We start from the raw sequence: 25,080 nt of genomic DNA, 5'->3' as shown, positions 1-25,080 counted from the left end.
GTCTGTTTACACCAGCATCACCACAAACGTGAGTAATGCATTGTACTCACAATGTTACTATGGCTATGACATCACTAGGTGATAGGAATTTTTCAGCTCCATTAGTATCTTTTGGGACTACTGTTTTAAATGTGGCCTGTTGTTGACTGGAATGTCATTATGCTGTGTGTTACTGAACTGAATTCTTACCTAATCATGCTTAAGAGAAAGGCACCTCTTTAAAATTAGATGGGACGTTACTTACACTTTGAAAAAGGACAATATCTTGACATCCCGAAATAAAGATAATTCAGAGACTATTCAATTTGAAGGAAAGCAGTTTTAAATGTCAATCTTCATGGACTTGTGCTCCCAACTGTAAATCCAAACACACACAAAACAACAGAACTACCTACACAACGCCATAGATTAATGCTTAAGCTCTGCCCAACCGTACAGGCATATGGGCCTTGCATCAGAAATAGGTCCAGGACAGACCCCATCCTATGGCAGGTGCTCCTTACCTACGGCAATCCTTGGGCATTAGAAAAAAATTAGTCCAGTTATCATTTGGGCCCATTTTAAGACAATTCCCTGAATGGCTTCTTTTGGGTCTACACGCATTAAAATCACTTAAAAGGGACTGAAACTCCCTAATGGCATAACCTAGGTAGTTTACCAAGAGTCAGTCTAATAAGACTAAAACTAATATTCAGACAAAATGACAGTTTAGGATTATTTTTCTTTCCAGAGTTCACTGGAATTGATTTTAACTGATCGATTTCAAACAGATCAATTCCAAATTGGCCAGTATTGATTGTATTGGTCAGCTTGGCTGCAGTAATAAACAACTCCAAAATCTCAGTGGCTTGCCTTTCAAGAGCAAATGATTATTTCTCACTCATGTCTATCAGCAGAGTTGGTCTGCTGCAGTGGCCCTGTCTCCAGTTCTCTGAAGGACAACGTGTTCTCATGACAGAGGGAAACAGCAAGAGGCAGAACTGAAACACAAGCACTCAAAAACTTCTGTGCAGACAAGTCAGATATCACATCCTCTCAGTCAACACAAATTCTGAGGCCAAACCTGACTGCAGGACATGGACATATCTCCACCTGCAGAGAGGTACAGACAGTTGCATAATCATAAGCAGGAATATAGAATCTTCTTGCAGGGAAGGAAGTGAATAGTTGGGAACAATAATACGATCCCCCAGGCAGCTGAATCCCTGAGTGAATAGAGGCTGTGTAGCAAACCCAGGTGGAAGGGAAATGGCTGTGCTTTAGTCAGGAGTAGGTCGAGGCGGCCTTCTGGTACAGCATGAATCAGCAGGTTTGGAGCACAGGTGCACAACCCCACATGTTATGTAACCATGCCACGTGAGGTGCATTAGGTGATCACCCACGTGAGCTCGTGCTTGGCTCAGAGCCTCTATTATCTGTAAAATGTCTAACTACCCTGCTAACACTGTACACACAGCTCACTCATGCCCAGAGAGAGAGTAAAGCCATGTCGAAACTGTCTAAAATTCCTCGAGTGTTTTTCCAGCCACCTGCCACTCACCCACCAACTCCCCTCGGACTTCAGTTAGAACCTGATAATTGGCATCACAAACAGGATCCTGAGGTGAGTGAGCCTTTTGTCCCCTCTGATTCTGGGTCGGCCATGTGGCCGCAACATGGGTTGTGGTACCCAGTGGCAGCTGTGCTGCTCAGACAGGCTCCAGTGGAAACCTGGGTGGCAGTAGATGGGTCTGCCACAAGCATGGAGAAGGTGCTGAAGCGGTGGAAGCACAGAACACCAAGAAGGAGCAAGCTTTTGCCCGCAGAGTTGGATGGGCATTTTTGACTGTGCTACAAGAAGTACACACCCAGTCCCTGAGGGATGCAGCACAGGTGAGGGCACTCCAGGCACAGGCGGGGTACCTAACACCTGGCTACACAGCTCAGAAAAACAGTTAGAAGCTGCTGTGAATGGGGACCTCTAGGTGCAGGCAGGGCACTTGGAGGCTGGCTACAGAGCTTGGAAAAGTAATTAGAGGCTGCTGTGAATCCGGGCCTGGGTCTATTGTCTCCGCTGGAGACCCCCCACTTAGTCTGATACCGAGGAGGAAGAACCTCCATTGTGGGCTTGCTCAGTGGTTCATCAGAAGGCAGATCATGAAGAGCCATTGCGGCCCCAAGGGCAGGCTCAGGGACCTCCCCCCCCCACCCCCCACCATAACGCAACATACTTCATATACTGCCTGTACCCCAACTGAGTTGCAGGAATTAGGCAAGCAGTGCCACAACATCCAGGGCAAACTCTGCCCACATGGATGCTTTGTTTGTGGAATGAGGGAGCAGGTAGTATCTCCTATTCCACGTCTGAAATGGAAAAGCTGGTCTCTATCATGACTCACCCCTCCCTCTGTCAGCAGCTGCAAGTAAGTAGGTGGTTGGTACAAGGGCAAGATGACCACACCCTGACTGAGTGGCTAAAGGCAGCCATATGGACTGCGTGGAATGATGCCGATGAAATACCCAAAACCATGAGTAAATGGCAGTCGTATACCGATTTGGTGCAAGTCATCTGGGAGATGGGTATGCAGCAGGCTATGTTTGTCCTGAATACCCAGGGGCCAGATGATGAAAGTTTCACCTCCCACAGGAGGGATCTCATATTGAGTTCTGCCCCACTGAGTGCCTTTGGCTTCCTAGCTGCTGTCCTCACTCGGTACATAGGGTGCAGCATACATGAAGTGACCACTGCTATGGCAGGTCTCAGGCAAGCTGAAGGCCATCCACAGGACTGAGGGGTCTGTGCCATAAAGAAGGGGAAGATGCTCCACCTTAAGGGTGCCCCGCCATGGGAGAAAAGGGCTCCAATGAGTGACACACACAGATGTGGATAGATTTGATTTTGGCCAGGGTTGACTGAGGGAAAATCCATAAGCAGACCAAGGAAGGACTCTTAACTTTGTGGAGACAGTTGTCTCCGGAGCAGCAATTCCAGAAAATGTCCAAGGGGGAGAAGGACATTGCTGCGTGACCCAGTCCCGCCCAGGCGCTTTAGCTTAAAGACTACTTGCTGCAGCCAGGCAGAAATGTAGAGCCTTTTCTCTTCGATTAGGGAACTGGCTAAGGTGCCCAGCCTGGGGGGACACCAAACAACCAGAGGCCACATGTGGAATTAGCGATCCAATGTACAGCGGGTGCCAGCACTGGTGGATACTGGCACCGATGGCAGCCTTTTTTATAGGAACCCGAATAAGTCTCTGGGCAAACCTGCTTACATTGATGGTTATGGAGGCTGGTCAGTGAAAGTGAAACCTGTATCTCTGCACCTTGGCACTGGCCATTTGGCTCTCCATTTACATACTGTGTATATCTCTCCCACATCTGAATACATTCTGGGGGTGGATATTTTACATGGCCTGGTGTTACAAAGTATGGCCACGGAATTCAGGCTCTGAGTGCATGTGGTGAAGCCGGTGCTGCGTGGACATACACATCACCAGCCTCAGGTCCTACCACAACCCCAATGGGTTACTTCCACCCGTCAATACCGTTTGCTGGGTGGGCATACAGAGATAACTGAGACAATCAAGATGCAGGAGGAGGTGTAGATAGTGCGTGGCACCCACAGCCCCTACAATTCTCCAGTGTGGCCAGTTAGAAAGCCTGATGGAACTTGGCAGATGGCGGTGTACTATCAGGAACTGAATAAATTAACACCCCCTTTGCATGCAGCTGTACCATCAATCATGGATTTGATGGACCATTTGACGAAGGAACTGGGACGGTACCACTATGCAGTGGACTTGGCCAATGCATTTTTCTCCATAGAAATCGCTCCAGAGAACCAGAACAGTTCACCTTCACGTGGAAAAGGCAGCAGTGGACTTTTACAGTGTTGCCACAGGGCTATGTGCATAGCCTCACCATATGTCATGGTCTAGTTGCCACGGATTTAGCCACCTGACAATATCAGAAGGGGTCTGCCTATTGCATTACTTTACTGATATTAGGCTAACCTCTGATTCTCCTGCAGATTTAGAAGCGGTGATGCCCCTCTTGCAGCAACATTTGGCAGCATGCGGTTGGGCTGTCAATGAATCCAAGGTCCAAGGGCCTGGATTATCTGTCAAATTCTTGGGAGTTATCTGGTTGGGTAAGACAAAGGCCATCCCAGAGGCTATTATTGATAAGATTCAGGCATATCCCTGGCCCACCACGGTGAAGCAGCTATAAACTTTTGTGGGACATTGTTGTGGGATATTGTTGGACATCTGTGCCCCATTTAGCTTAGATGATAAAACTGTTGCATGGTTAACAAAAAAGGGACCTACTTGGGATTGGGATGATGCAGCTGAGACCACCTTCCTGGCAGCCAAATGGGCTATTCAGCAGGCACAAGCCCTACAGGTAGTTGACCAGGGGTGCCTGTTTGAGCTGGGTGTGCATGTGACCACAGATGGCTTCAGCTGGGGCCTGCGGCAGCACACGGAGCACTTGAGAATGACAGTAGGCTTTTAGTCCCAACTATGGAAGGGAGCTGAGCTCTGGTATTCCTTGATAAAGAAACAGCTAGCAGCTGTGTATGCCGCCCTTCAGGCTTGTGAGAGTGTGACAGGATGGGCTGCAGTCATCATGCAGATGACTTACCCAATAGCAGGATGGGTACATTCATGGGTAATGACCTCCCGGACTGGGATGGCCCAGACATCCACTTTGCCGAAGTGGAGTGCCTACTTGGAGCAGTGGAGAACGCTGAGTACAAGTCCGTTAGCAGCAGAGTTGCAAGAAGTCTTGGAACCTGAACCTGTAGTCCTAATGTAAGATAAGGCCATGGGGCCTGAGCCACCCCTAGACCCTGAGCCTTCACTGTTTAAGGGTGTCCCCCTATTCCCGATGGGGCATGGTACACAGATGGGTCTGGCTGAGGTGCTACTTCTGCCTGGACTACCGTTGCAGTCCAACCTAGTACTAACACCGTATGGTTTGAAACCAGGTATGGACAAAGTAGCCAATGGGCTGAACTTAGAGTAGTATGGATGGTGATCACCAAGGAAGCGACACCTATAGTAACCTGTATCGGTAGCTGGGCAGTCTATCAAGGCTTAACCTTATGGTTAACTACCTGGAAAATACAGAAGGGGTTAGTCAGCCACTGACCCATTTGGGGCCAAGTCATGTGGCAAGACCTTTGGGAAATGGGTCATCAGAAAGAGGTAACTCTTTATCATGTCTCAGGCAATATGCCTTTCACTACCTACCCCCAGCAATGATGAGGCAGATGCCTTGGTTAAGGTCTGATGGTTAGTCAGCACCAACATGAGATGTGGCCTTGTGGCTACATTAGAAACTGGGACATGCGGGGGGTGAACTGATGCAACGGGTCAATAAGCATTGGGATCTATTCCTGCCCAAGCAAGACATTTGAGAGGCTTGTCAGAAATGCCCGGCATATGCTCAGGCATACTCTAAATGGAGGCAGGGGCCCAATGCTACACAACAAACGACAATAGGGTGAGTGCCCTTGACCAAGTGGCAAAAAGATTACATTAGGCCGCTGCTGAAGTTGCAAGGGTATATGCATGTGTTAACAGCTGTGGACACAGTCATGAGCCTGTTGTTCACCTACCCTTGCAGAGTGGCCAACCAACAGAACACCATCCAGGCCCTGCAACACTTATATGCCCTGTATGATCGCCCTCTGGCTGTTGAGAGTGATAAGGGAACACATATCACTGGACAACAGGCACAAAAATGGGCATAACAAATGGACATAAAGTGGGGATTCCATGTACTATATAACCCACAAGCTGCACATACAATTGAGTGGTACAAGAGGCTCTTAAAGAATGGGTTATGCTTGCCTGTCACACCCCTGTCTTTGTGGGGCTGGAGTTCCAGGCTGGACCTGGTACTTCAAACCTTGAATTAACAGCCACAGAAAGTTGGCCCAGCTCTGGTGGCGGCTTTGTTACACTGGGCCACCATCCCCATTCAGTTGCAGATACATACCAAGGATGACCTCCTCCAACCAGGTATGGGGATGAACAGTAACCTGTTGTTACCAGCCCCAGCGCCCTTGAAAGCAGGGGAACAGAAAACCTGGCTGTGGCCATGGACCCTCTAAGCCCCCCACTGCCAGTGGTTGGCCATCATAGCTCCCTGGGGGTAGGGCATACACTATGACTTGCATGTCACTCCTTGGTTATTCAATACATGGCCCCTGCAATTGACTGTTTGTAGGGGAATGGCCAGGGAAGGAACCCTCCTCCAGGGAATATATGTATTGCTTGTGTGACCTATTATGAGTTCCCCTGTGACTCTGGCACAGATACAGGACTCAAAAGAACCATGGGGAGCTGAGAAGGTGTGGTACCATCACCCGGGGCAAAATCCCTTGTTGGCTGCATTGTTATCCAGGGATGAAAGGTTAGCCTGTATTTTGCTTGAGAGACGTGATTTACCTCTGTTAGTACCTATGCCTGCTCTGTCATTTCAACCACAGGTTAACATGCTCCAACTGCATCGTGAACTGGGCCCACACGTAGGCTGAGGTGACCAATATTTCCAACTGTTGGCTCTGCACCACTCTTCCAGCAGCAGTTGCGGACAGCTTGCCTTGGCACATGCATTCAGTGTCTGCAGAGAACTGGACATGGCTGGAGACTTGGGGTCCCATGGCTGACACCTGGAACGCAAGGCAGCAAGCTTTAGACAAAAGACACTGCAAGACCCATGGCACACCTACCCCTGGCTGGCCTGTAGCGTTTATGATGGGTGGGGCTGGCTAGTGGGGGAACATGTAGTACCCCTAGCCCAGGCACCGTGGTGCATAGAGCAACACTGGGGTAACACCACTGCGGGATGGGTACCTGTCATGGCCTGTGTAAACATAATACATGTCGCTCCACTGAAGTTATGGTGGGCATTCCTGGGCTCTGGCCTATGCTGGGCCCTAACAGTCATAAGTAGCATAACTGGGATCCTAGTAGTGAGCTCTTGCTCTCTGTATTGTTGTTTGAGCTATGGATTCAGGGCTCCGCCCTATGGGCATGTGTCCCTGCCCAGAGGATGCCCTCAGCCTAGGGGGTGGAGTGTAAGGGAAATGGCTGTGCTTTACTCAGAAGTAGGCCAGGGCGGCCTTCTAGTGCAGCATGACTCAGCGGGTTTGGAGCACAGGCGTACAACCCTGCACATTATGTAACCACACCACATGAGGCATATTAGGTGATCGCCCATGTGAGCTTGTGCTTGGCTTGGAGGGACTGTTGTCTGTAAAACATATAATTACCCTGCTAATGCTGTATATATGGCTCGCTTGTGCCCAGAGAGAAAGTAAAGCCATGTCAAAACTGTCTACAATTCCTCGAGTGTTTTTCCAGCTACCTACCACTCACCCACTGACTCCCCTTGGACCTCAGTTAGAACCTGACACCAGGGCACCCATGTCCTTCTCTTTCCTCAAATTCATGGGAGACATCACTAATTGGTGATCTTCCCAACTGAACTCAGACTTAGCCTTAAAATTTTCAACATAGTTGCCTGAACAACCTACCGCTCAGAAATGGCACTAGAAATAAAACTTGTTAGCCATCCCTGTGCTGGGGCAATAGTTGTCAAGCCAGGTTATTATCACAATTGTCTGGGGGAGAACCTAAAAATTATAACTTCTCAGGACCATTCCAGAATGTACCAGAAAAGCTACCTTGAAAATCTCCTATAAATCCCTGACACATAGCATATAGCACTGTAATCTGTAGTTCCTCCTCCTTCCTGGGACTTGGACAAAGAGAATGCAAGCACACAGCATGTATTTTTCAACTGCACTGGCAGATGAGCTAGCTGATTGAGCAAGTAAGGCAATCTCTATTTTCTTATGCGTCAAATGGTGTAAATATAGCATTTACACTATTCTGAACACCAAGGGTTCTGATGTCAGATTGTCTGGCTTAAATCTCCCCTTCACCCCTTGGTAACCATGTGAACTCAGACAAGTTACTGAACTGCTGTTTCTTCATCTGAAAAAGTGTCTGTATTACAGAACTGTTATGAGATTTAAACAAGATAATTCATGTAATCTGAATAGAAGAGCACCTGACATAAAGTCCTCAAAAAACACAGTCCTCAAAAAAGAGAAGGACATGGGTGCCCTGGTGTCAGGTTCTAACTGAGGTCCAAGGGGAGTCAGTGGGTGAGTGGTAGGTAGCTGGAAAAACACTCGAGGAATTGTAGACAGTTTTGACATGGCTTTACTTTCTCTCTGGGCACAAGCGAGCCCAGATAAAAAAATTTTATCTTTTTTTCTATAATACTTATCTCTCAGAATTTGTATGAGCATTTAATGAGAATATATGTGAGTATATGAGAGGTATCTGGGCACATAGTAGGTGCTCAAAGAGTGGTAAGATTGTTATTATTCAATGTGTTTTAAACAACTTTTACTAAGGGATACATATTTTCTAGTATGGTGAACAGAGAACAAAATATTCCATTTAATTATTAATGTATATGCCATCACATAGAACACCCAGAGGACTGGTGCTAAGGAAGTGGGGGTGGGGTTAGCCAACTCCTCATTCAGTTCTATCATCTCCCTTCAGACCACCCCTAATAAACATAAACTAAGTAAAACAGCTTCAAGACACATCCCTAAGCCATCCCTAAACCATATGTCATCCCTTAAACCTTCCAAGATGATTGCCATCTCAAAGTCTCTCCATCGTCCAATTCCACATTTACCCTTGGGGGCAACTGAGAGCACTATAAAAAGGTATATTAAACTGATATATATGAAAGGAGCCTAGAATAATTACATCTTTTAAACACCTGTATACACACACTGAATAGTCACAAATAGATGTTATTGAATGCAGTATCACTCAACAATTGAAATTCTCATGTGGGGAAATGAATGGAGAACTGATTTTCTAAAACACTTCAGTGCATGTAAAGCACACAAGCAGGCACTGCTTTCCTTCATCACAGACACCTCCAGAATCATCTCCTAACACAATTCTGAGCAAGATTTTTTATAACTTTGATCACAGGCTTTGGGCACCAGCCTGCCATGGAAACCAAATTGGGTGCCTTTAAACACCAAGCTCCCAAAACAAGTAAACAGCTCTTGCCGAGTTGTTTACACAATTCCCACTCTAAAAAGGTCATTGATGCCCAAGTTAGTCCCTGCCAGTTTGCCAGGGACTGTCCCAGTTTTAGCACTGAAAAGTTCTTTGTCTCAGGCAAACCAAGACTGTTGGTCACCCTAGCTAAAGCAGAGACAGCAAACTAAAAGCCAGTAAGTATTGATTCTGAATTCCTCCCTGTAAACACAAATACAGATACAAATAATGATTAAGTGGCCCCCGCATGTCAGGTGCCTTACAGAGAGAGGCCTAATTATTTTGTAATTAACACACTTCTGAAAATGTGGGGGAGTGTACAACTCCAACTTTAAAAACAGGAACCAAGCATTTTTTGAGCCAAGGCTTTTATAAGCTAAAATAAAATGTTTAAATGAGAAATTTCAGGAATTCAAGTCAGTGAACTATGCTCCCCACCTCTTTCTTCCTGTTTGATCTTTGAAGATTAGCATTCAGTATTTTTCATGACATTTATATTGAGGAAGGAATATAAGATTATTAAAAGCAGAGAAACTCAATATTGGGAACTCACATCAAAAGGTCTTCAAGACAAAGAAGATATCATAGGATTTGAAACCAGAGTTACTAGAAGCATGTGTGCTGCACTTCATTTTCTAGTTAACAGCATAACCTACGTCAAAATATGATTTAAAACACTTCTCACAGCTGAGACGACATTTGGCAATCCCCAGCCTTCTTTTGCTCTCGAGGATGGGGGTTCAAATCCACACGACGTTAGCACTTTGTACTGCTACATATTCCTGGTGGAGGAGGAAAACAGTCTTTTGGTTTAAGTAAAATGAAAACATCTGTTTGAGTCCTGAGGGAAAGAATTATTTTTACATAGAGGGGAGAGGATGCCTGGTTGTTAAAGCTGGAGTCAGCCTCAGTAACATTACAAAAGGGAAATAGTTACACTGTCAGTTGCCTTGCCTTGCTCACTTGCCTTGCTCACTTGCCTGGCTCACTCTGTCAGTCTGATCTGGGCATGGCTTGACTAGATTCTCTGTGCAGGGTCTTACAAGATATTGGCTGGGTTCTGCTGTGATCTGGAATTCAGGTCCTTTTCCTAGCTCATGTGGTTGTGGCGAAATTCAGTTCCTTGGAATTCTAGGACTAAGGCCCCAATTCTCTTGCTGGCTGTCAGCCAGTGGTCACTCTCAGCGCTTGCAGGCTACCGACATTCCTTGCCATATGGCCCCTTCCATTTCCAAAGCTAGCGACAGACAGTCTCCCTTACATAGAATCCCTCTCATGCTTTGAGTCACTGACTTCAGGAAGGACCTAGTCCCATTTAAGGGCTCACCTGATTAGGTCAGGCTTACCCAGAATAATCTCCCTTTCTTCAAGTCAAATGTGCCATATAACTTCATTGCAGCAGTAAAATCCATCATTTTCACAGTCCTGAGGATTGTACAGCGAGTAGGGATCCTGGAGGTCATCTTAGAATCCTGCCTACCATAAAAATACAATGCAAGATTTTTCTTTTCAAACTTGTAGTTCTATTTTTAGGGGGAAGGACTGGGAGAGAAAGTCCAAGAAAGCATATAGTAGAACTTAATTAAATCTACTTTCCCTTAAAGGTACAAATTTACTAAAAGTTAACATCTTAAAATTATTTTTATAAATAATAATAGTTGGTATTTTCTGAGCTACATACAGAGTACGATAAATGTACTCATAAGTTGCAGAGGTCAAACTCAGTTCTCAAGGGATTTACAATCTAAAAGAGAAGATAGGATACACATTTAGTTAACAGATATGTATTTGGGCACTGTTTTAATTTTTTTAAGTTTTCAGACTTTATTTCACAGGGATCAACACGGAAATGTACTGGAGTTAGTAACGCGGTGCCCAGCCTCCCCACAGCCTGCTTTATCTGATCCTGCTCCTAAGAGGACTGGGCTGGGGCTGGAGAAGGGATGGGGCTTTGCAGTTTAAGGCATTTCTGGCTTCAGAGCCATCCCTGCCGCCCCTGCACTTGCCCCTTGACCTTGGTCAGACACTGGCAGGCCCCTGGTTATTCTGAGACAAGGACAACCATCACTGACACTGAAGGGAGGGTTTGCAGTGAGGCATCCCTCTGCTGCTCTCTGCCAAGATGAGAAGGATGAGACCCACCACTCCAGGGGTCAAATAAAATCAACACACGAAGAACACGGCTGGTGGCCAGGCCCAGATACCCAGGCAGGCAGCAGAGGTTATTAACTCCATGGTACAGTGGGCTCCTCTTGGGGACTCCTCACAGGGCCCGGGGTGTGGCAGAGGGACAGAGCCATGTCCAGGGTGGCTGGGTGGCTGGGCAGGGCCAGCTGAGGGGCAGGGTACCCAGACTGGCCCTGGTCTGGCCTCTGCTGCCAGCAGCCTGGGGCTGGCGTGGGCAGCACGGGGAGGGACGTAGAGCAGCCCAACAGTAACACTGTTTCTAAGTCACAGTATTGGCACAGGAGGCTCAGGCAGGGCCAGGCCCTGGGGTCCAGCCAGCCTGGGAGAAGGCCAGCCACGGATGGGCACTATTTTATACAGCAGTGGTCTGGCTTTCTTGGGTTTACTTTTTAACGGCAGGTAAAAATGCAGCCACAATGTTAACAAAAACAAAAATAACAGCTGGACAAAAATATTCTCACAAGTATTGAGAGTAGCAATAATTTACTGAAGGCCAGAGAGCTCACTTAGTAGAACATGAGATACTTGTGAGGCAGAGTAGCTTAGTGGCTAAAAGTATGGACTCAGGTTTGCATCCTGGCTCTGTTGCATTCCAGCTGTGTAACCTTGGGCAAATCATCTAGTGTCTCTGTGCCTTGGTTTTCCTCATCTGTAAATTAGAATCTTAAGAGTACCTACTGTACAGAGTTATTAGTGAGGATGAAATTAATTCCCATAGAGCACTTAGAACAGCATGCTCAGCACATGGAAAGTGCAGGTGTTGGCTATTACTTACTCTAGGCCAGGTGTGACTGAGTCATTGGCAGGGATTATATCTCTTAATCCTCATAATGATCCTGCAAAGTAAGTATTACTATTGGCCACAAATTACAGATGAGAACATTGTAGGTACAGGGAAGCTAAGTAACTTCTTCAAGACTATCTGTACACGTTAATAAGACACAGAACAGAACCCAGGTCTGTCTTGAAGGCACATTCTATTTATCAACAGACTTACTAATAAATTAACGCAGTGGAAGGACTGAAGATGGGGATTTATTTTCCCAATTGAGTTGGTTTGTCTAACCCACAACCAAACACAACAAAGCTGATGAACAAGACAGAGAAAGACAGGGCTCAGGAGTGAGAAGTGACAAGAAGATTATGACAGCAGTATCATGTATGTGAAAAGTTTACTAAAACTAACATTTGTTGTAATAAATGGAAGGTGATACCATGCAGAGAAAATATTTTCAGATGGGCCTCTCCTTATAAATTTCCAATTTTGAGTGACTCAGATGGCTGAACAGCTGATGCTATTAGTTTTCAGCTCCTGCTGCTATAATATTAATTGTAGGAGGCAAACCTAGCCAGTTGCTACACAGATGCTAGATGCTAGGTACACACACACACACACACACTTACACACACACACATGCACACACTCACACACAGGATAAGATATGCTATGACTGCGCCGAGGCACTCCAGCCTGAGCAACAGAGGAAAACTGTCTAAAAAACAAAAAGAGAGAGAAAAAATACAAGATGCTGGCCAGCCAGTGAGTACATCTGTGATCTTGTTTAGTTAGCATCTCCAAACACAACAGCACCAAACCCTCACTTTGGCAGGAAGCTTTTTATTTCTCAAAAAATTCATTCCCAAAATATTTCTGGAAACCTTAACCTGTTTGTCCCCTCAGCCCCTCTGGGTGTGGGACCTTTGTAAGTGTCTTTCCCTTCCTTTTTGGCATCCTGGGGATTTTGCTTATAAAATGTGCCCTGGCTGCAGCTCTGCAGCCCCTTCTGCTCTGGTGGCTCTTGCTCTCAAGGGTGCTTCTGCTTCATTGTCTACTCTGTCACTGTCCTCCAGACTTTAGCCTCCTATGTGTCATGGAGCTGGCTGAGCTTCTCTACATCACCCAGCTCTTCATATCTCTGCAACCCTCTTCCTTTGCTTACGCCTAGTTCTTTCATGGAAGATCACTCTCCTGGCCCCAAAACTTTCTATTCTGCTAAGTTCAATTCAATCAGAATATACTGATACCTCCTCTGAGCCAGGTGCTTAGTGCTGGGAATGCAGCGATGAATAAACAGGTCTCCATGGCCTTAAGAAGTAATATTCTAGTGAGGGAGAAAACCCCATAAAAAATAGCTTCAAAATAATGTGGTGATAATATACAAAGATGAACCCAGGTCAAATGAGAACACAACACATTCTGGCAGTTCAGGATGGCTCCAAGGAGGCATTTATGTCTTTCAGCATGTGTTAACAGTTTTTAATTAGATTTAAAAACAGGAAGAAGTCAGGGAGAAAAGATGATGAGCCTAGGTAACATGGGTACATACAGGAAAAAGATATGCAATTTAATGGAGTGGGTACCTCAAGTATGAAGCAGAGTGAGTGTCAATAAAAGTAAGGATAAATAGGAAAATATTATGGAATGCTCTGCTTTGCCATGTTAAGAAACTTAGATTTAATTCTGTAGTGTGTGGTTTATCAAGCAAAAAAAAAGTCCATTTGCATACACATACAAATGTAGAGACAGACACATATAAAGTTGCCAGTGATTTCAGCCATCCCACCTACACCCTTGGAAGTAAATCCACATGTTGAAGATGGGATAAGTTGGGATGAAGGGGAATCCTTTGAAGTATTTTAAGTAGAGAATTTCATGATCACATGTTAGTTTAAATACATTACTATCAAGTTTCATGACAGGCAAGTCTGGAGTCAGGGAGTACAATACAAAGAAGTTCTGTATCTAGGCAAGAGATGACAAGGTTATGAAATTGAGCGTTAGTGGTAAGGCTTGAGAAGAAGCTATGACAACAGCATGTCTTGTGAGTCATGAGGAAGAGGAGGAGTCAGAGATGACTTCAAATTTCCAACTGGGACAGAAGCTTGGTTGGGAGAAACAGTAATGAGTTGATTTTTGGATGTTTGAGTTTGAAATGTCTTTGGGACAAGACAGCTGGGTGATAACCAGGCATTTGGATATAAATTAGTAGGTATACTAGTCAGAAGTTCCAAGAAGAGGTCAAAGCTAGTAATATAGGTTTGTTGTGGGGGCAGTCATATGAATATCTTCCAACTTGATTTTCATTGTGCTAAAGTATCATGTAAATGCCATCTTCTAAAAATTCACAACAAAAAATGTTTTTCTTTACCTTAATTTTCTTTTACTTTACTTACTTTTATCTTTCTTTTACTTTAACATAATTTTCCCTAGAACAAAATTCTAAACAAATGATGGAGGATTCTTATTGTATGACATGATGACTATAGTTAATAAAAATGTGTTGTATCCTTGAAAATAGATGAGAATAGATTTTAGGTTTCCTCAGCATAGGAGGTAATGCTTATATTAATTAGCTCAATTTAGCTATTCCATAATGTATACATATTTCAAAATATCATGTTTTCCATGATAAATAAATAAATATATATATATTTCAAATACAAAAGATTCTGAATTCGTTATCACAATAATCCATTAGGGTGGGAGAAAGGATTGTGGGACCACAATGATATGGACAAACCTAGTTAGGATCTCCAAACTGGGCCTATTCCCTTCTCACTGAAGTAGCCCTTTACTCACTTTCACATGACATTTGCAGTCCTATACAAGCCCATGTTAAAATCTGATGGGATGGAAAGAAGGGCCAAAAAATTCAATCCCAGATCCTGTTGATGTTTTCACAGGAAAAAATCCTTTATATTTAGTTTTATGAAACATAGAATAATAGCATTTTATTGTGTCAACATTTTAGTACAGTTAATATGTTGTTGGTGATTTCTAAGCTACCATACCTGGAGATGAAATTTACTGTGGGATCCTTCCAAGTGGTCTCCCCCACAATTCATTCTTCGTAGAGCAGCCAGAGTAATCATGTAAATATAAATCAGAGCATGACACTCTCCTGTTTAAACCCATCCAATGGATTCCCATAGCTATTCAAATAAAGCCCAAACTTCCTACTGTGTAGTGCCCCATCTTTATCACACTCCTCCCAGGCTCCTCCACGACCTCCCTGACCTTCCCTTGTTCCCTCTTCAAGACAAGCTCTTTCCTGACTCAAAAATATCCTGTTTTCCTCTTCCTAGAACTTTCTGCCCTCAATATTTCATGTAGCAGGCTCCTTCTCATCTTTCATGGATGAGTTCAAAACCCCATTCCTTACAGAGGCATTTCCTGACCATCATTTCTAATCCTTAATGACCTACCCCAATCTCTATCATGTTACTGTTTTATTATTGTCCACATAAGGTTTATCACGATCTGAAATCATGATTTTTGTTTTGTATACTTGTTTATTATATATTGGAGCCATAAAGACAGTTACTTCATTTGAATCTTTCACATAAAAAAAGTATTTAATAAATATTTGTAAAATGAATGGACCAAATGAACATCCGGATGCCATAAAATTAGTAAGTAAAAAGTAAAAAAAGAAAGCACTCTGAACAAAGATTCCAGGCTCTGTAGTTGGCACTGGCAATGGAACTGTGTCTTTCAGTAGTTCCCACTCTGGTGAAGACAATAGACAATTGTGATGCCGTATGGCAAATGTTAACTAGGAGGCAAATAGAAGGTCCTGTGGGATCGCAAAAGAAAGGATCCCTTAAAGAGTCGTTAAAATCTGAAGGATGAGTGATTGAAGGGGAAATGAGGGCTGAAGTGTTGGAAGGAATGTGGTAAACGACTAGGTAGAAGGAACAGCAAGTGCGAAACTGTGCGGGAAGATATGGGAATCAGAGAAATTTTAAGCAGTTCCCTGTTTCTGGAGCACTTTCCCAGGGTGATTGTAGGATTTGATGACATAATAACATGCACACTACTGTGAATGGTAACTCGCCATGTAAGTTAAGATATTGTTATGCAGACCTGTACCTACCAGTCACTTACTATATCTTTTGATATTCAAAGAAAAAGGAAGGATAATTTCGAAGAGGGACTTCGTGGGACGGCTTCTGTGACTTACACTCTGGGTCCTGGGACCTCACCCCATCCTTTACACTAGTTTTGTACAGCCCATGTTCGTGGCCTGAGAAGGCGTGGTGTTGCCTTGACCACGAATCTCACTGGCCTTTCAAAGGGGAAACTGTTGTAGGATTGGCTGTGGGGATAGCAAGAGGCCTGCCCCCTGTCGCTGATTGGGTGAGAGCGGCCAACCCCCTGCCTCCGTCTCTCGGCGGCCCCACGGGGGCCTGTTGCTTGCCAACCGATTTGCTTCCTCCGGTGCGTGGCTGCGTGGTTGCACCTGTGAAGCAGAGACAACCTGCTAGGACCTTGATAGGCGTACGCCGCTCACTCCCACTCACGCGCCGACGACACGGGCTTGTCTCCGTTGCTCATCCAAGTTTGTTGAGACTGGGCTGTGAACTGGCACTGCAGTGAAACGCCGCAGATGAGGAAGTGCCCAAGTCTTCCTTCGGGAAGTTCTCGTTTAGAGGAGGCAGGAGAAAAAGTCATTGTTATATCCCAAATTTAGAAGCCACTTATCTTGGTACCGTTCTGAGGTTCTAGAAGGCAAGTAACTTATATCAGTTTACTAAATGTGGGAAAGTGACCCATAACTTCAAACATCTGCCTCAGAGTAAACCTGAGACATTTGGGGACAAGTGTCGGACCCTCCACTGCCTATCATGCACGGCAGAGCTTACCTCTTGCTGCAAAGAGACTTCTGTGATCTCAAGGAGAACAATTATAAGGTAAGTACTGGGCACGTGGAGGGATGTGTTTCATTGTGCAATAATTTTTCAGAGGCAGTTTAACCCATTTTATTCTATAAGTAGTAATTTAGTTAAACCTGATTTGCCACTACAGTATTGTTATTTAATAAATCCATTTCACTGAAGTAATGTGTTTCGTATTAATAACAATTATTATTACTTCAAAATAATAATGCTTAACAATATTGAACATATTATGCAGAGTAATTTATGTGGATCTAGGCACTGAATATCAGGGTCTGTCATGTAGTTAGTGACTAGTAGGTGCAGGCTTATGCTCATTAATTATAATACTATACAATAAGTAGTATTTCATTTTACCTACCAAAAACCTAAGCCTCAGAAATATTCTGTAAAGATTTTGCCCCATGATTCCATTACAGGGTTTTCGGACTTCAAAGCCCTAGTTCTTAATTCCTGTGTTCCACTGCTTACTGTCTAGTGCACTTTTACCAGCATAACACATAAATGCCTTCCCTTTATAGTTTTAACACAAAAGAAGCAATGTCCTTGGCCTTAAACACCACCAATGAGGTTATCAATGTCCATGGGTGCCACAGGCTGATTTACGGAAAATGAAAAATGGAAGAGGGGGCGAAGAGGGAGTGCTTAAGAGAAAGAATAGAAAGAAAGCTGTCCATGGAAGGTATAGAGTGCTTCCCACAATTGCTTCAGGTGTAGTTCAGTGGCATTGTTCAGTTTTTACCTCTGCTATAAAAGTACTGCCTTCACTGGAGATGTTAGGAACAATTATGGAGTCCAACAGCAAACATTCCTGGGGCATGGACCTAACATTTGATATTGTTTCTGCTCATCCTGAGCTTTGTAGTTCTCTGTTGAAAGAGAATCCAGTGAAGGAATATGTAAATATAGATAATAGAGAGGGCTCACCCAGACAAGCACTAACATACTTAATAACCATGTGGGTGCTCAGAAGTGTTTTTATGTGTTTGTAAGTGTGCTACTTAATGTAATTCATAAGGTTTTCTATGAAATACATTCTTGTCCCTCCATTGGAGCAACTCCTCAAGTATAGGAAAACTTTGCTTTTATATACAAGTGTAATTTTGGATTTTTTCTTAATGAAAATGTTCCCACTTCATGCCTTTCATATAGCATTCATATAGCTCTAAAATGTTTTGAAGAAACATGCACTTTCCAACTATTTCTTTCTTTTAAAATTTGAATCTTAAATTGGTTATTGATTTACGCAAACAGTATATAAGCCACACATCCTAATCTTGACTTTCTAGTCCCACTTGTGATTTCCACACTTATGATTTATTTTTATTTACTATTGCATATGTTTTCTGGGATCTATATTAACTTCCGTGTGATAAGACATGTAACACTTCCCCAGAGTAGCAAATAAATAAACTTATCAAGGAAAGAAAATTTAGAGTTTTTAGAATTCAGTGTGACCTGGTATATGATTTTCAAAACTTCAGTAAATACTTAATAAGTTTTATCTGATTTAATTTTGTTTTTAACTTCAAGGGTATCACTGCTAACCCTGTAAGTGAAGATATGATGGAATGGGAAGTTGAAATTGAAGGTCTACAGAATTCAGTTTGGCAGGGTTTGTATTTTCAAAACCAATCTATTTTTTTAAAAAGTCTTTATACCATTATTAGCCCATCCTCTTTTTATATAGGATAAGGTCGCATTACATAAATTTCCTGAAATTCTTCTTCACATGCATAAGTTTGCATTATACCAGTTGTCTAAAATTCTAAAAAATTCCCATTATTTTTTTATTTATGACTTTTTTGCCATGTGTCAACATAGATGGAAATTTGGGGTATTTTTCTTTATGCCAAATCTTAATTTTATTACATTTTTAAGAAGCAGACACAATAAAGCATATCAATTGAGAGAATATCTTCTGTCTTCCATGAGATCAGGGAATAACTATCAAAATTCCTATTGGCTTCAAAACCCCACAGTTACTTCTCATTTTTCCTTTATGATTTTCCCCCAAATTTTCATAAATCAAAAAATCTCAAGAACACTAAGCCACTATAAACTTTAATGATCATGTTTTCTTTCAATTGTGGATTAATAAGATAGATTCCGGGGGGAGGGGGGAGGGATAACATTGGGAGATATACCTAATGCTAGATGACGAGTTGGTGGGTGCAGTGCACCAGCATGGCACATGTATACATATGTAACTTACTGCACATTGGGCACATGTACCATAAAACCTAAAGTATAATAATAATAATAATAATAATAATTACAATAAAAGAAAAAAAAAAAAAGAAAAAAAAAAAAAAAAAAGATAGATTCCTTGAGTGAGGCAGGGGAGACAAACACATCAGCTGATAATTACAATAAAATATACGTTATTATGGATTTTGAACAGAATGCTAAAGAGGAAGAGGATTAGTTAATTATGCCTGAGGGAGTCAGGAATGTCTTCCCAAGGAAATCATATTTGAGTTGAGTCCTGAAGAATCTGCCAGGTTCAGAAGAAGGAGAAGGAAATTTGGGCAGAGTAAACAGCGCAGCAAAGACGTGTAGACAAGAAAGGGTGTAGCATGGGAACGTGAGTTCAGTCAATACGAGATGCAACAGAGGGGGTGGATGTTAGGGGGACAAAGGTAGTAGATGGAAAGGACTAGTGGGAAAGAGACTGAAAACGTATGATTATAATAGATTGTGAAGTGTCTGTTTTACTATCCAAGGAGTCTGTGCACTCTATGAATCAATTTACTTAAAAATAAAACTGTGGAAAGACTAAACCATAGGGAGAAACTCCAGTGTTAATCAGGTTACAGTTAATCAATAAACATGACACTTTAGTAAAAATGTTTATTTCTATATTATAGGTTTAGTCTTCCAACTGACAATACATTTTACATCGGAGTACAACTATGCTCCTCCAGTTGTGAAATTTATAACAATTCCTTTTCATCCAAATGGTAAGAACTAAATGACATTTTTATCATTAGAGGCTTTGTCCCTATTATCCTTGTTTCTTATAATAATCATGTTTCTTTTTAAGAACTTTATTATGATTCTAAAAGTAAGAACTCTCATTGGGGAAAATATGAAAAGGCTGGAAAAAATTAACAATCACCTTAAATCCTAATGCAAAGAGAAAATACTGTCAACATTTTGCCAAACTTATTTTCCTTTTTTCTATGTAGGTATTACACATAAAGTTTTGCCTCTAGGTTTTTAATTTTATTTATTTTATGGTGTGTTTTTTGAGACAGAGTCTCGCTCTGTCGCCCAGGCTGGAATGCAGTGGTGTGATCTCGGCTGACTGCAACCTCCACCTCCCAGGTTCAATCGATTCTCCTGCCTCAGCCTCCCCAGTAGCTGGGACTACAGGCGTGTGCCACCACACCTGGCTAGTTTTTGTATTTTTAGTAGAGATGGGGTTTCACCACGTTGGCCAAGCTGGTCTTGAACTCCTGACCATCCGCCCGCTTTGGCCTCCCAAAATGCTGGGATTACAGCCGTGAGCCACTGCGCCTGGCCTAGGTTTTTAATTTTAAAACTATATGTCTTTTTTCTGCATTATTAAACATTCTTCAAAAGATAGTCTTAAATGGTTCAACAATACACTTAACCATTCCTGTATTGTTCAATATTTTAGTTGGATCTAATTTTTCATTATTATAAAAAAATGATGCACTGGACAGATTAACTTTTTTTTAAAAAAAGGTAAGTTAGATTGCTACTTAAAGTTATACACAAAACCAATTCCTGAAGGATCAAAAATCTAAAAAATTTAAATGCTGGAAAGAAAAGGAAATCTAATAGAATTTTTATGGGCTTGGTGAGGAAGACCTTTCTCAGCATGATAAAACCCAGTAACTGTTTGGAAAATATGACACATTAAACTGCAAAACCTGTTAAAACTTCTCTACAGCCCAGGACATTATACTCAGAGGTCAAAGACACTGACTTTTGCAAACTGAGGGAAAATATTTGCAATGCATGTAACGGAATATGTATATCATATGAAGAACACTTGTCAATCAATAAAAAAAGAACATAAAGCAATTTAAAAAATGGACAAAGGCTATAAAACACTGGATAGAATAAACAACAAAAATAAACATAAAAAGACTATCAATCTGACTAGTAAGAAAATAAAAGCAAATTAAAACAAAAAATATTGTTATTTATCACATATTCATAAAATGTCAAAGTATAACATACATATTTAGTAGGCATGGGTAGACATTGTTCCTCTGATATAATCATGACCTTTTGAGGAAGTAGTGTGACAGTTTCTAATCTGGTATAAAATGCATATATCCCTAAATTCCCATAATGCCATGTTTATAAACTATTCTGTAGAAATATTAGCACAAATGTGCAAGAGTGTGTTATATTTAAAGATGTTTATTCCCACCAGGCTCAGTGGCTTACACCTGCTATCCCAGTACTTTGGGTGGCTGGTGGGGAGTATTGCTTGGGTCCAGGAGTTTGACACCAGCCTGGGCAACATAGTGAGACCTGTCTCTACAGAAAATAAAAAAATTAGCTTGGCATGGTAGCATGTGCCTGTAGTCCCGGCTACTTCAGGTCTGAGGTAGGAGGATTGCTTGAGCCCAGGAGGTCGAGCCTGCAGTGAGCCATGATTGTGCCATTGCACTCCAGCCTGGGCAACAGAGCAAGATGCTGCCTCAAAAAAAAAAAAAAGATGTTTATTCCCAACAGCAACGTTAGAAATAGGAAAAATGGAAATAACTTCAATCTCCATTAACACGGGAATTATAAGTGAAATATCCTACAGTCACATGTATTGCTTCTAAACAGAATGAGGACGGTCTACGAACCTTTTAGGTCTAGCTCATTGCTATATCCTTAGAATCTTCACTGCCTGGCATATCTGGTATTCAGATATTTTTTGAATAAATATTTATGTCCAGAAGTATGTTGAAAATACATTGTTAAGTGAAAAAATACTTTGAACAATAAAACGTAAAATATATTCCCATTTAATAAACACACACATACGGGTGTGTATACATATATGTGTTTGTGTGTATATTTGTATAGACCGACTGGGAATATTAGTCTTGAATGGTAGAATTAGTAGGCAGGGGAGCATTCATATTTTACATTAGATTTTTTATGTTATTTTTTTCCCAAGTACATTATTTTATTGTAATTAAAACCTATTTTTGGTATCTATAACACAAAATTAATTACATACATGTGCCTTTATTTGTTTAAAATAGTTAGAATTATTGGATTAAGTTCAATGGGGGGAGGTATTCTTATCCCCTAGTCCTCATCCCTCCCACTTCCATAAAGTAGAGGGAACTTTAGTCTCTAGGAGGGAAGGTATAGGAAAATTTGTGACTGCTCTTTTTTTTCCCCCATCACTCCTCCTAGAAGTCACTTATCTGATTAGGGAGATGAAGGAAAGAATTGAGCATATGTGGCCCAGAACTTTCTCAACACTCTCTCTTTCTAACCATACTGGGTACAGTCTCTTTTGCTCCAGGCAGGAAACTTAGGCAGGCCTTCAGTTTGGGAGTTAAGTTCAAATCAGGGGGACTTTTGTGGAGCCTGATTAAAGCCATTCATCAAGTGCGTTCTCCATTTCAGTCTTATGCACAATGAAGCTGATGTTTTTACTTCCACCTTTCAATACTTTGATCTATTTTATAATTACATATGAACTTGAGGGGAGAGAAGGGTTATTTACTAGCTTTCAACCCCTGCCCCCGCCCGCCCCGCAAAAGATGGCTATGTACAGTTTTAAGTCTTTATATAAAAAGCCAAATTGCCTTTTGGTGGTATTTATACTCCTACCAAAAAGCATATATAAAGTTCTTATTTTAGCACCTTCCAATTCTGGCCATTGAAACTTTGAAGAAAATTTTTTTGCCAATTTGCTAAGAGTCTTGCTATTATTTTAATAAGCACTTCTTCGAATACTTGAGAAGTAAACATTTCCCACATTTGTTGATTCTTATTCTGTGACTTGTATGATACAATTGACAATGTTATCACATTGTCTAGGTGTTGCAAATATTTCCTCTAATTTGTCATTAATTTTCAACTTTGTTTATGCTGTTTTTTCACATCTGGGATTTAGAGATTTTTATGATTTAAAATAAATTTATATTTAAGATCTATTAATCTTGTCCTTTGAGGTTTTTGCAGTTGTCTTTCATCTTAGATGATCCTTTCCCAAAAGAAAATCAAATAGTCATTTTAAGTTTCTTCTAGTCATTCTAGAGTTTTATTTTTCTTATTTAACTCTATTCTTTTATTTTTTCAAACACTAAATTACTTAACTGTGTTAGGGCATAGGCCAAGCTCCTGTACATCTTTCCAACTTAATATAACAGGCCAACGCCGGAGGGAAGTTGTGCCCATCCTCGATGTGAGGATTCCATTTCTGGGACTAAGGCATTTACTGTTTGTCACCATTTCCAGTCAGGGGGAAGGGGAAAAAAAAAGAAGGAAAGCCAGCTTCCTTTAAAAAATGACTTAGAAATTGCACACTTATCCTTATGTCCCACAACAAAAACTTAGTCACAAGGCCATATCTTGCTAAAGGATAGGATAGGAAAAACAGTAGGGGCACCTATGTATTCAGCTAAAACAACATGGTAATGGGTGGGAACCAGGGATGGGTATAGTGCTTCTCACTACAGAGAGAAGAACTAGGAAAAAGGAAGAGTAAATGCAGATAATTTTTCTGGCTTATTATTTTGATGTTTGTAAGTTTTAAATAATAATTTATTATAAATGCAAATATTAATGTATTATTTTAATACAGTAGACCCACACACTGGTCAGCCCTGTATAGACTTTTTGGACAACCCTGAGAAGTGGAATACAAACTATACATTGAGCAGCATCTTACTTGCCCTACAGGTAAGAATGGATTTCATGTGATCCTCTCTTTAATACTTTTAATTACCCTAATTATTCAAACTACAAGGATTAAAATATACAATGCATATTTAAGTATTTAAAGAATTTGAGAAGTTTATTTAAATCCATACTTCTATATGAAGGCTACAAAGTAGAACTTACTTAAATTATAAAAACTATTATTTAAAGTGAAATTGATAGTTAAGGCCTCTCAAGACCAAAGAATACATATCTTATGAAAGAATAAAATAATTATTTAGATGGTTTCAATTCTGAAAATATAACCTTAGTTTTTCTTTTGGTTCCTAACTTCACTTCCTGATGTTGAGCAAGCCTTTTAGATCTTTCTTCATTTACGGACCTTGCCTTCCTGAGAGAAGTGGATCAAATGACTACAACTTAAAATGTTCACTTTTGTTTTTTGTTTCTGACAGTGCTAGTTAGCTACTTTCTGTCTCATTAGTGTTCACATCACACCCAGTGAACAATTTATACCAAGGATTTTCTCCTCTCCTCAGATGCCTGTTTCTCAAATGCCATCTTTACCCACTGGACCCATGGTCCTTAGAAGCATACCTCAGTGTTGTGCTATTTCTTTTCTTTTCTTTTTTTCTTTTTAAGACAGGATCTTGCTCTGTCACTCCGGCTAGAGTGCGATGGCACAATCTTGGCTCACTGCAGCCTCAACCTCCTGGGCTCAAGTGATCCTCCCACCTCAGCCTCTCAAGTAGCTAGGACCACCGGCATGCCCTACCATGGATGGCTAATTTTTTAAATTTTCTGTAGAGATGGGGTCTCACTATGTTGCTCAGGTTGGCCTCAAACTCCTGGGCTCAAAGATCCTCCCACCTGAGCCTCCCAAAATGCTGGAATTACAGGCAAGAGCCACCACATCCACCCAGTGTTGTGTTATTTCTGGTCCTTAAAAATGCCTCCTTTCTCATCTGATGCTAAAATGAATTATTTCAGTGAACTTGCTTTGACCTCTTAGATCTAGCTTAGCAATAATCTATCCACGACCTACTTATCACCAATAATATCTGAAGATAAATAATTACATTTGGATTATCTAGAATACTTGGAATATAAAATATTCTGGCATAATTGAGTTTTTAAATATAGAATTATAGTATAAATTGCATTTCTTCTATTTCTTATATTTGAAAATAAATAAAATAATACTTTCCTGGCTAGTCATCTTAGCATACTGAGTAAAATATAATCT

The 25,080-nt window shown here is 41.7% G+C and overlaps 1 protein-coding gene and 1 long non-coding RNA gene across 11 annotated transcripts in view; one reads left to right on the top strand and one right to left on the bottom strand.

Annotated features, from left to right (window-relative positions):
* LOC129059070 (uncharacterized) overlaps positions 1-16,923 on the bottom strand; it is a 29,602-nt gene extending 12,679 nt beyond the window's left edge. For 2 of the 4 annotated variants that reach the window (XR_008524744.2, XR_008524747.2), the window contains exons 1-5: positions 16,157-16,414; positions 15,072-15,126; positions 10,439-10,568; positions 9,646-9,874; positions 6,438-6,661 (exon numbers count right to left, since the gene is read on the bottom strand). This is a non-coding gene — a long non-coding RNA (uncharacterized LOC129059070). Of the gene's footprint in view, positions 1-6,417; positions 6,662-9,645; positions 9,875-10,438; positions 10,569-15,071; positions 15,127-16,156 lie in introns of those variants that run through there. The other 2 variants (XR_010135715.1, XR_008524748.1) reach the window with 2 other exon arrangements.
* Positions 15,775-25,080, top strand: part of UBE2U (ubiquitin conjugating enzyme E2 U) — a 72,872-nt gene continuing 63,566 nt past the window's right edge. For 2 of the 7 annotated variants that reach the window (XM_054554427.2, XM_024257526.3), the window contains exons 1-4: positions 15,775-16,973; positions 18,492-18,573; positions 19,829-19,921; positions 23,758-23,855. In XM_054554427.2, coding sequence (XP_054410402.1) covers positions 16,908-16,973; positions 18,492-18,573; positions 19,829-19,921; positions 23,758-23,855 — 339 coding nt within the window. In that variant the 5' untranslated portion in view covers positions 15,775-16,907. The remainder of the gene's footprint in view (positions 16,974-18,491; positions 18,574-19,828; positions 19,922-23,757; positions 23,856-25,080) is intronic. The other 5 variants (XM_054554411.1, XM_054554410.1, XM_054554405.2 and 2 more) reach the window with 5 other exon arrangements.

The sequence above is a fragment of the Pongo abelii genome, chromosome 1, assembly GCF_028885655.2.
Source record: "Pongo abelii isolate AG06213 chromosome 1, NHGRI_mPonAbe1-v2.0_pri, whole genome shotgun sequence".
NCBI classification, from domain to species: Eukaryota; Metazoa; Chordata; class Mammalia; order Primates; family Hominidae; genus Pongo; species Pongo abelii.
The sequence above is the reverse complement of the archived record's forward strand: the minus strand, read 5'-3'. Positions and strand labels throughout refer to the sequence as shown.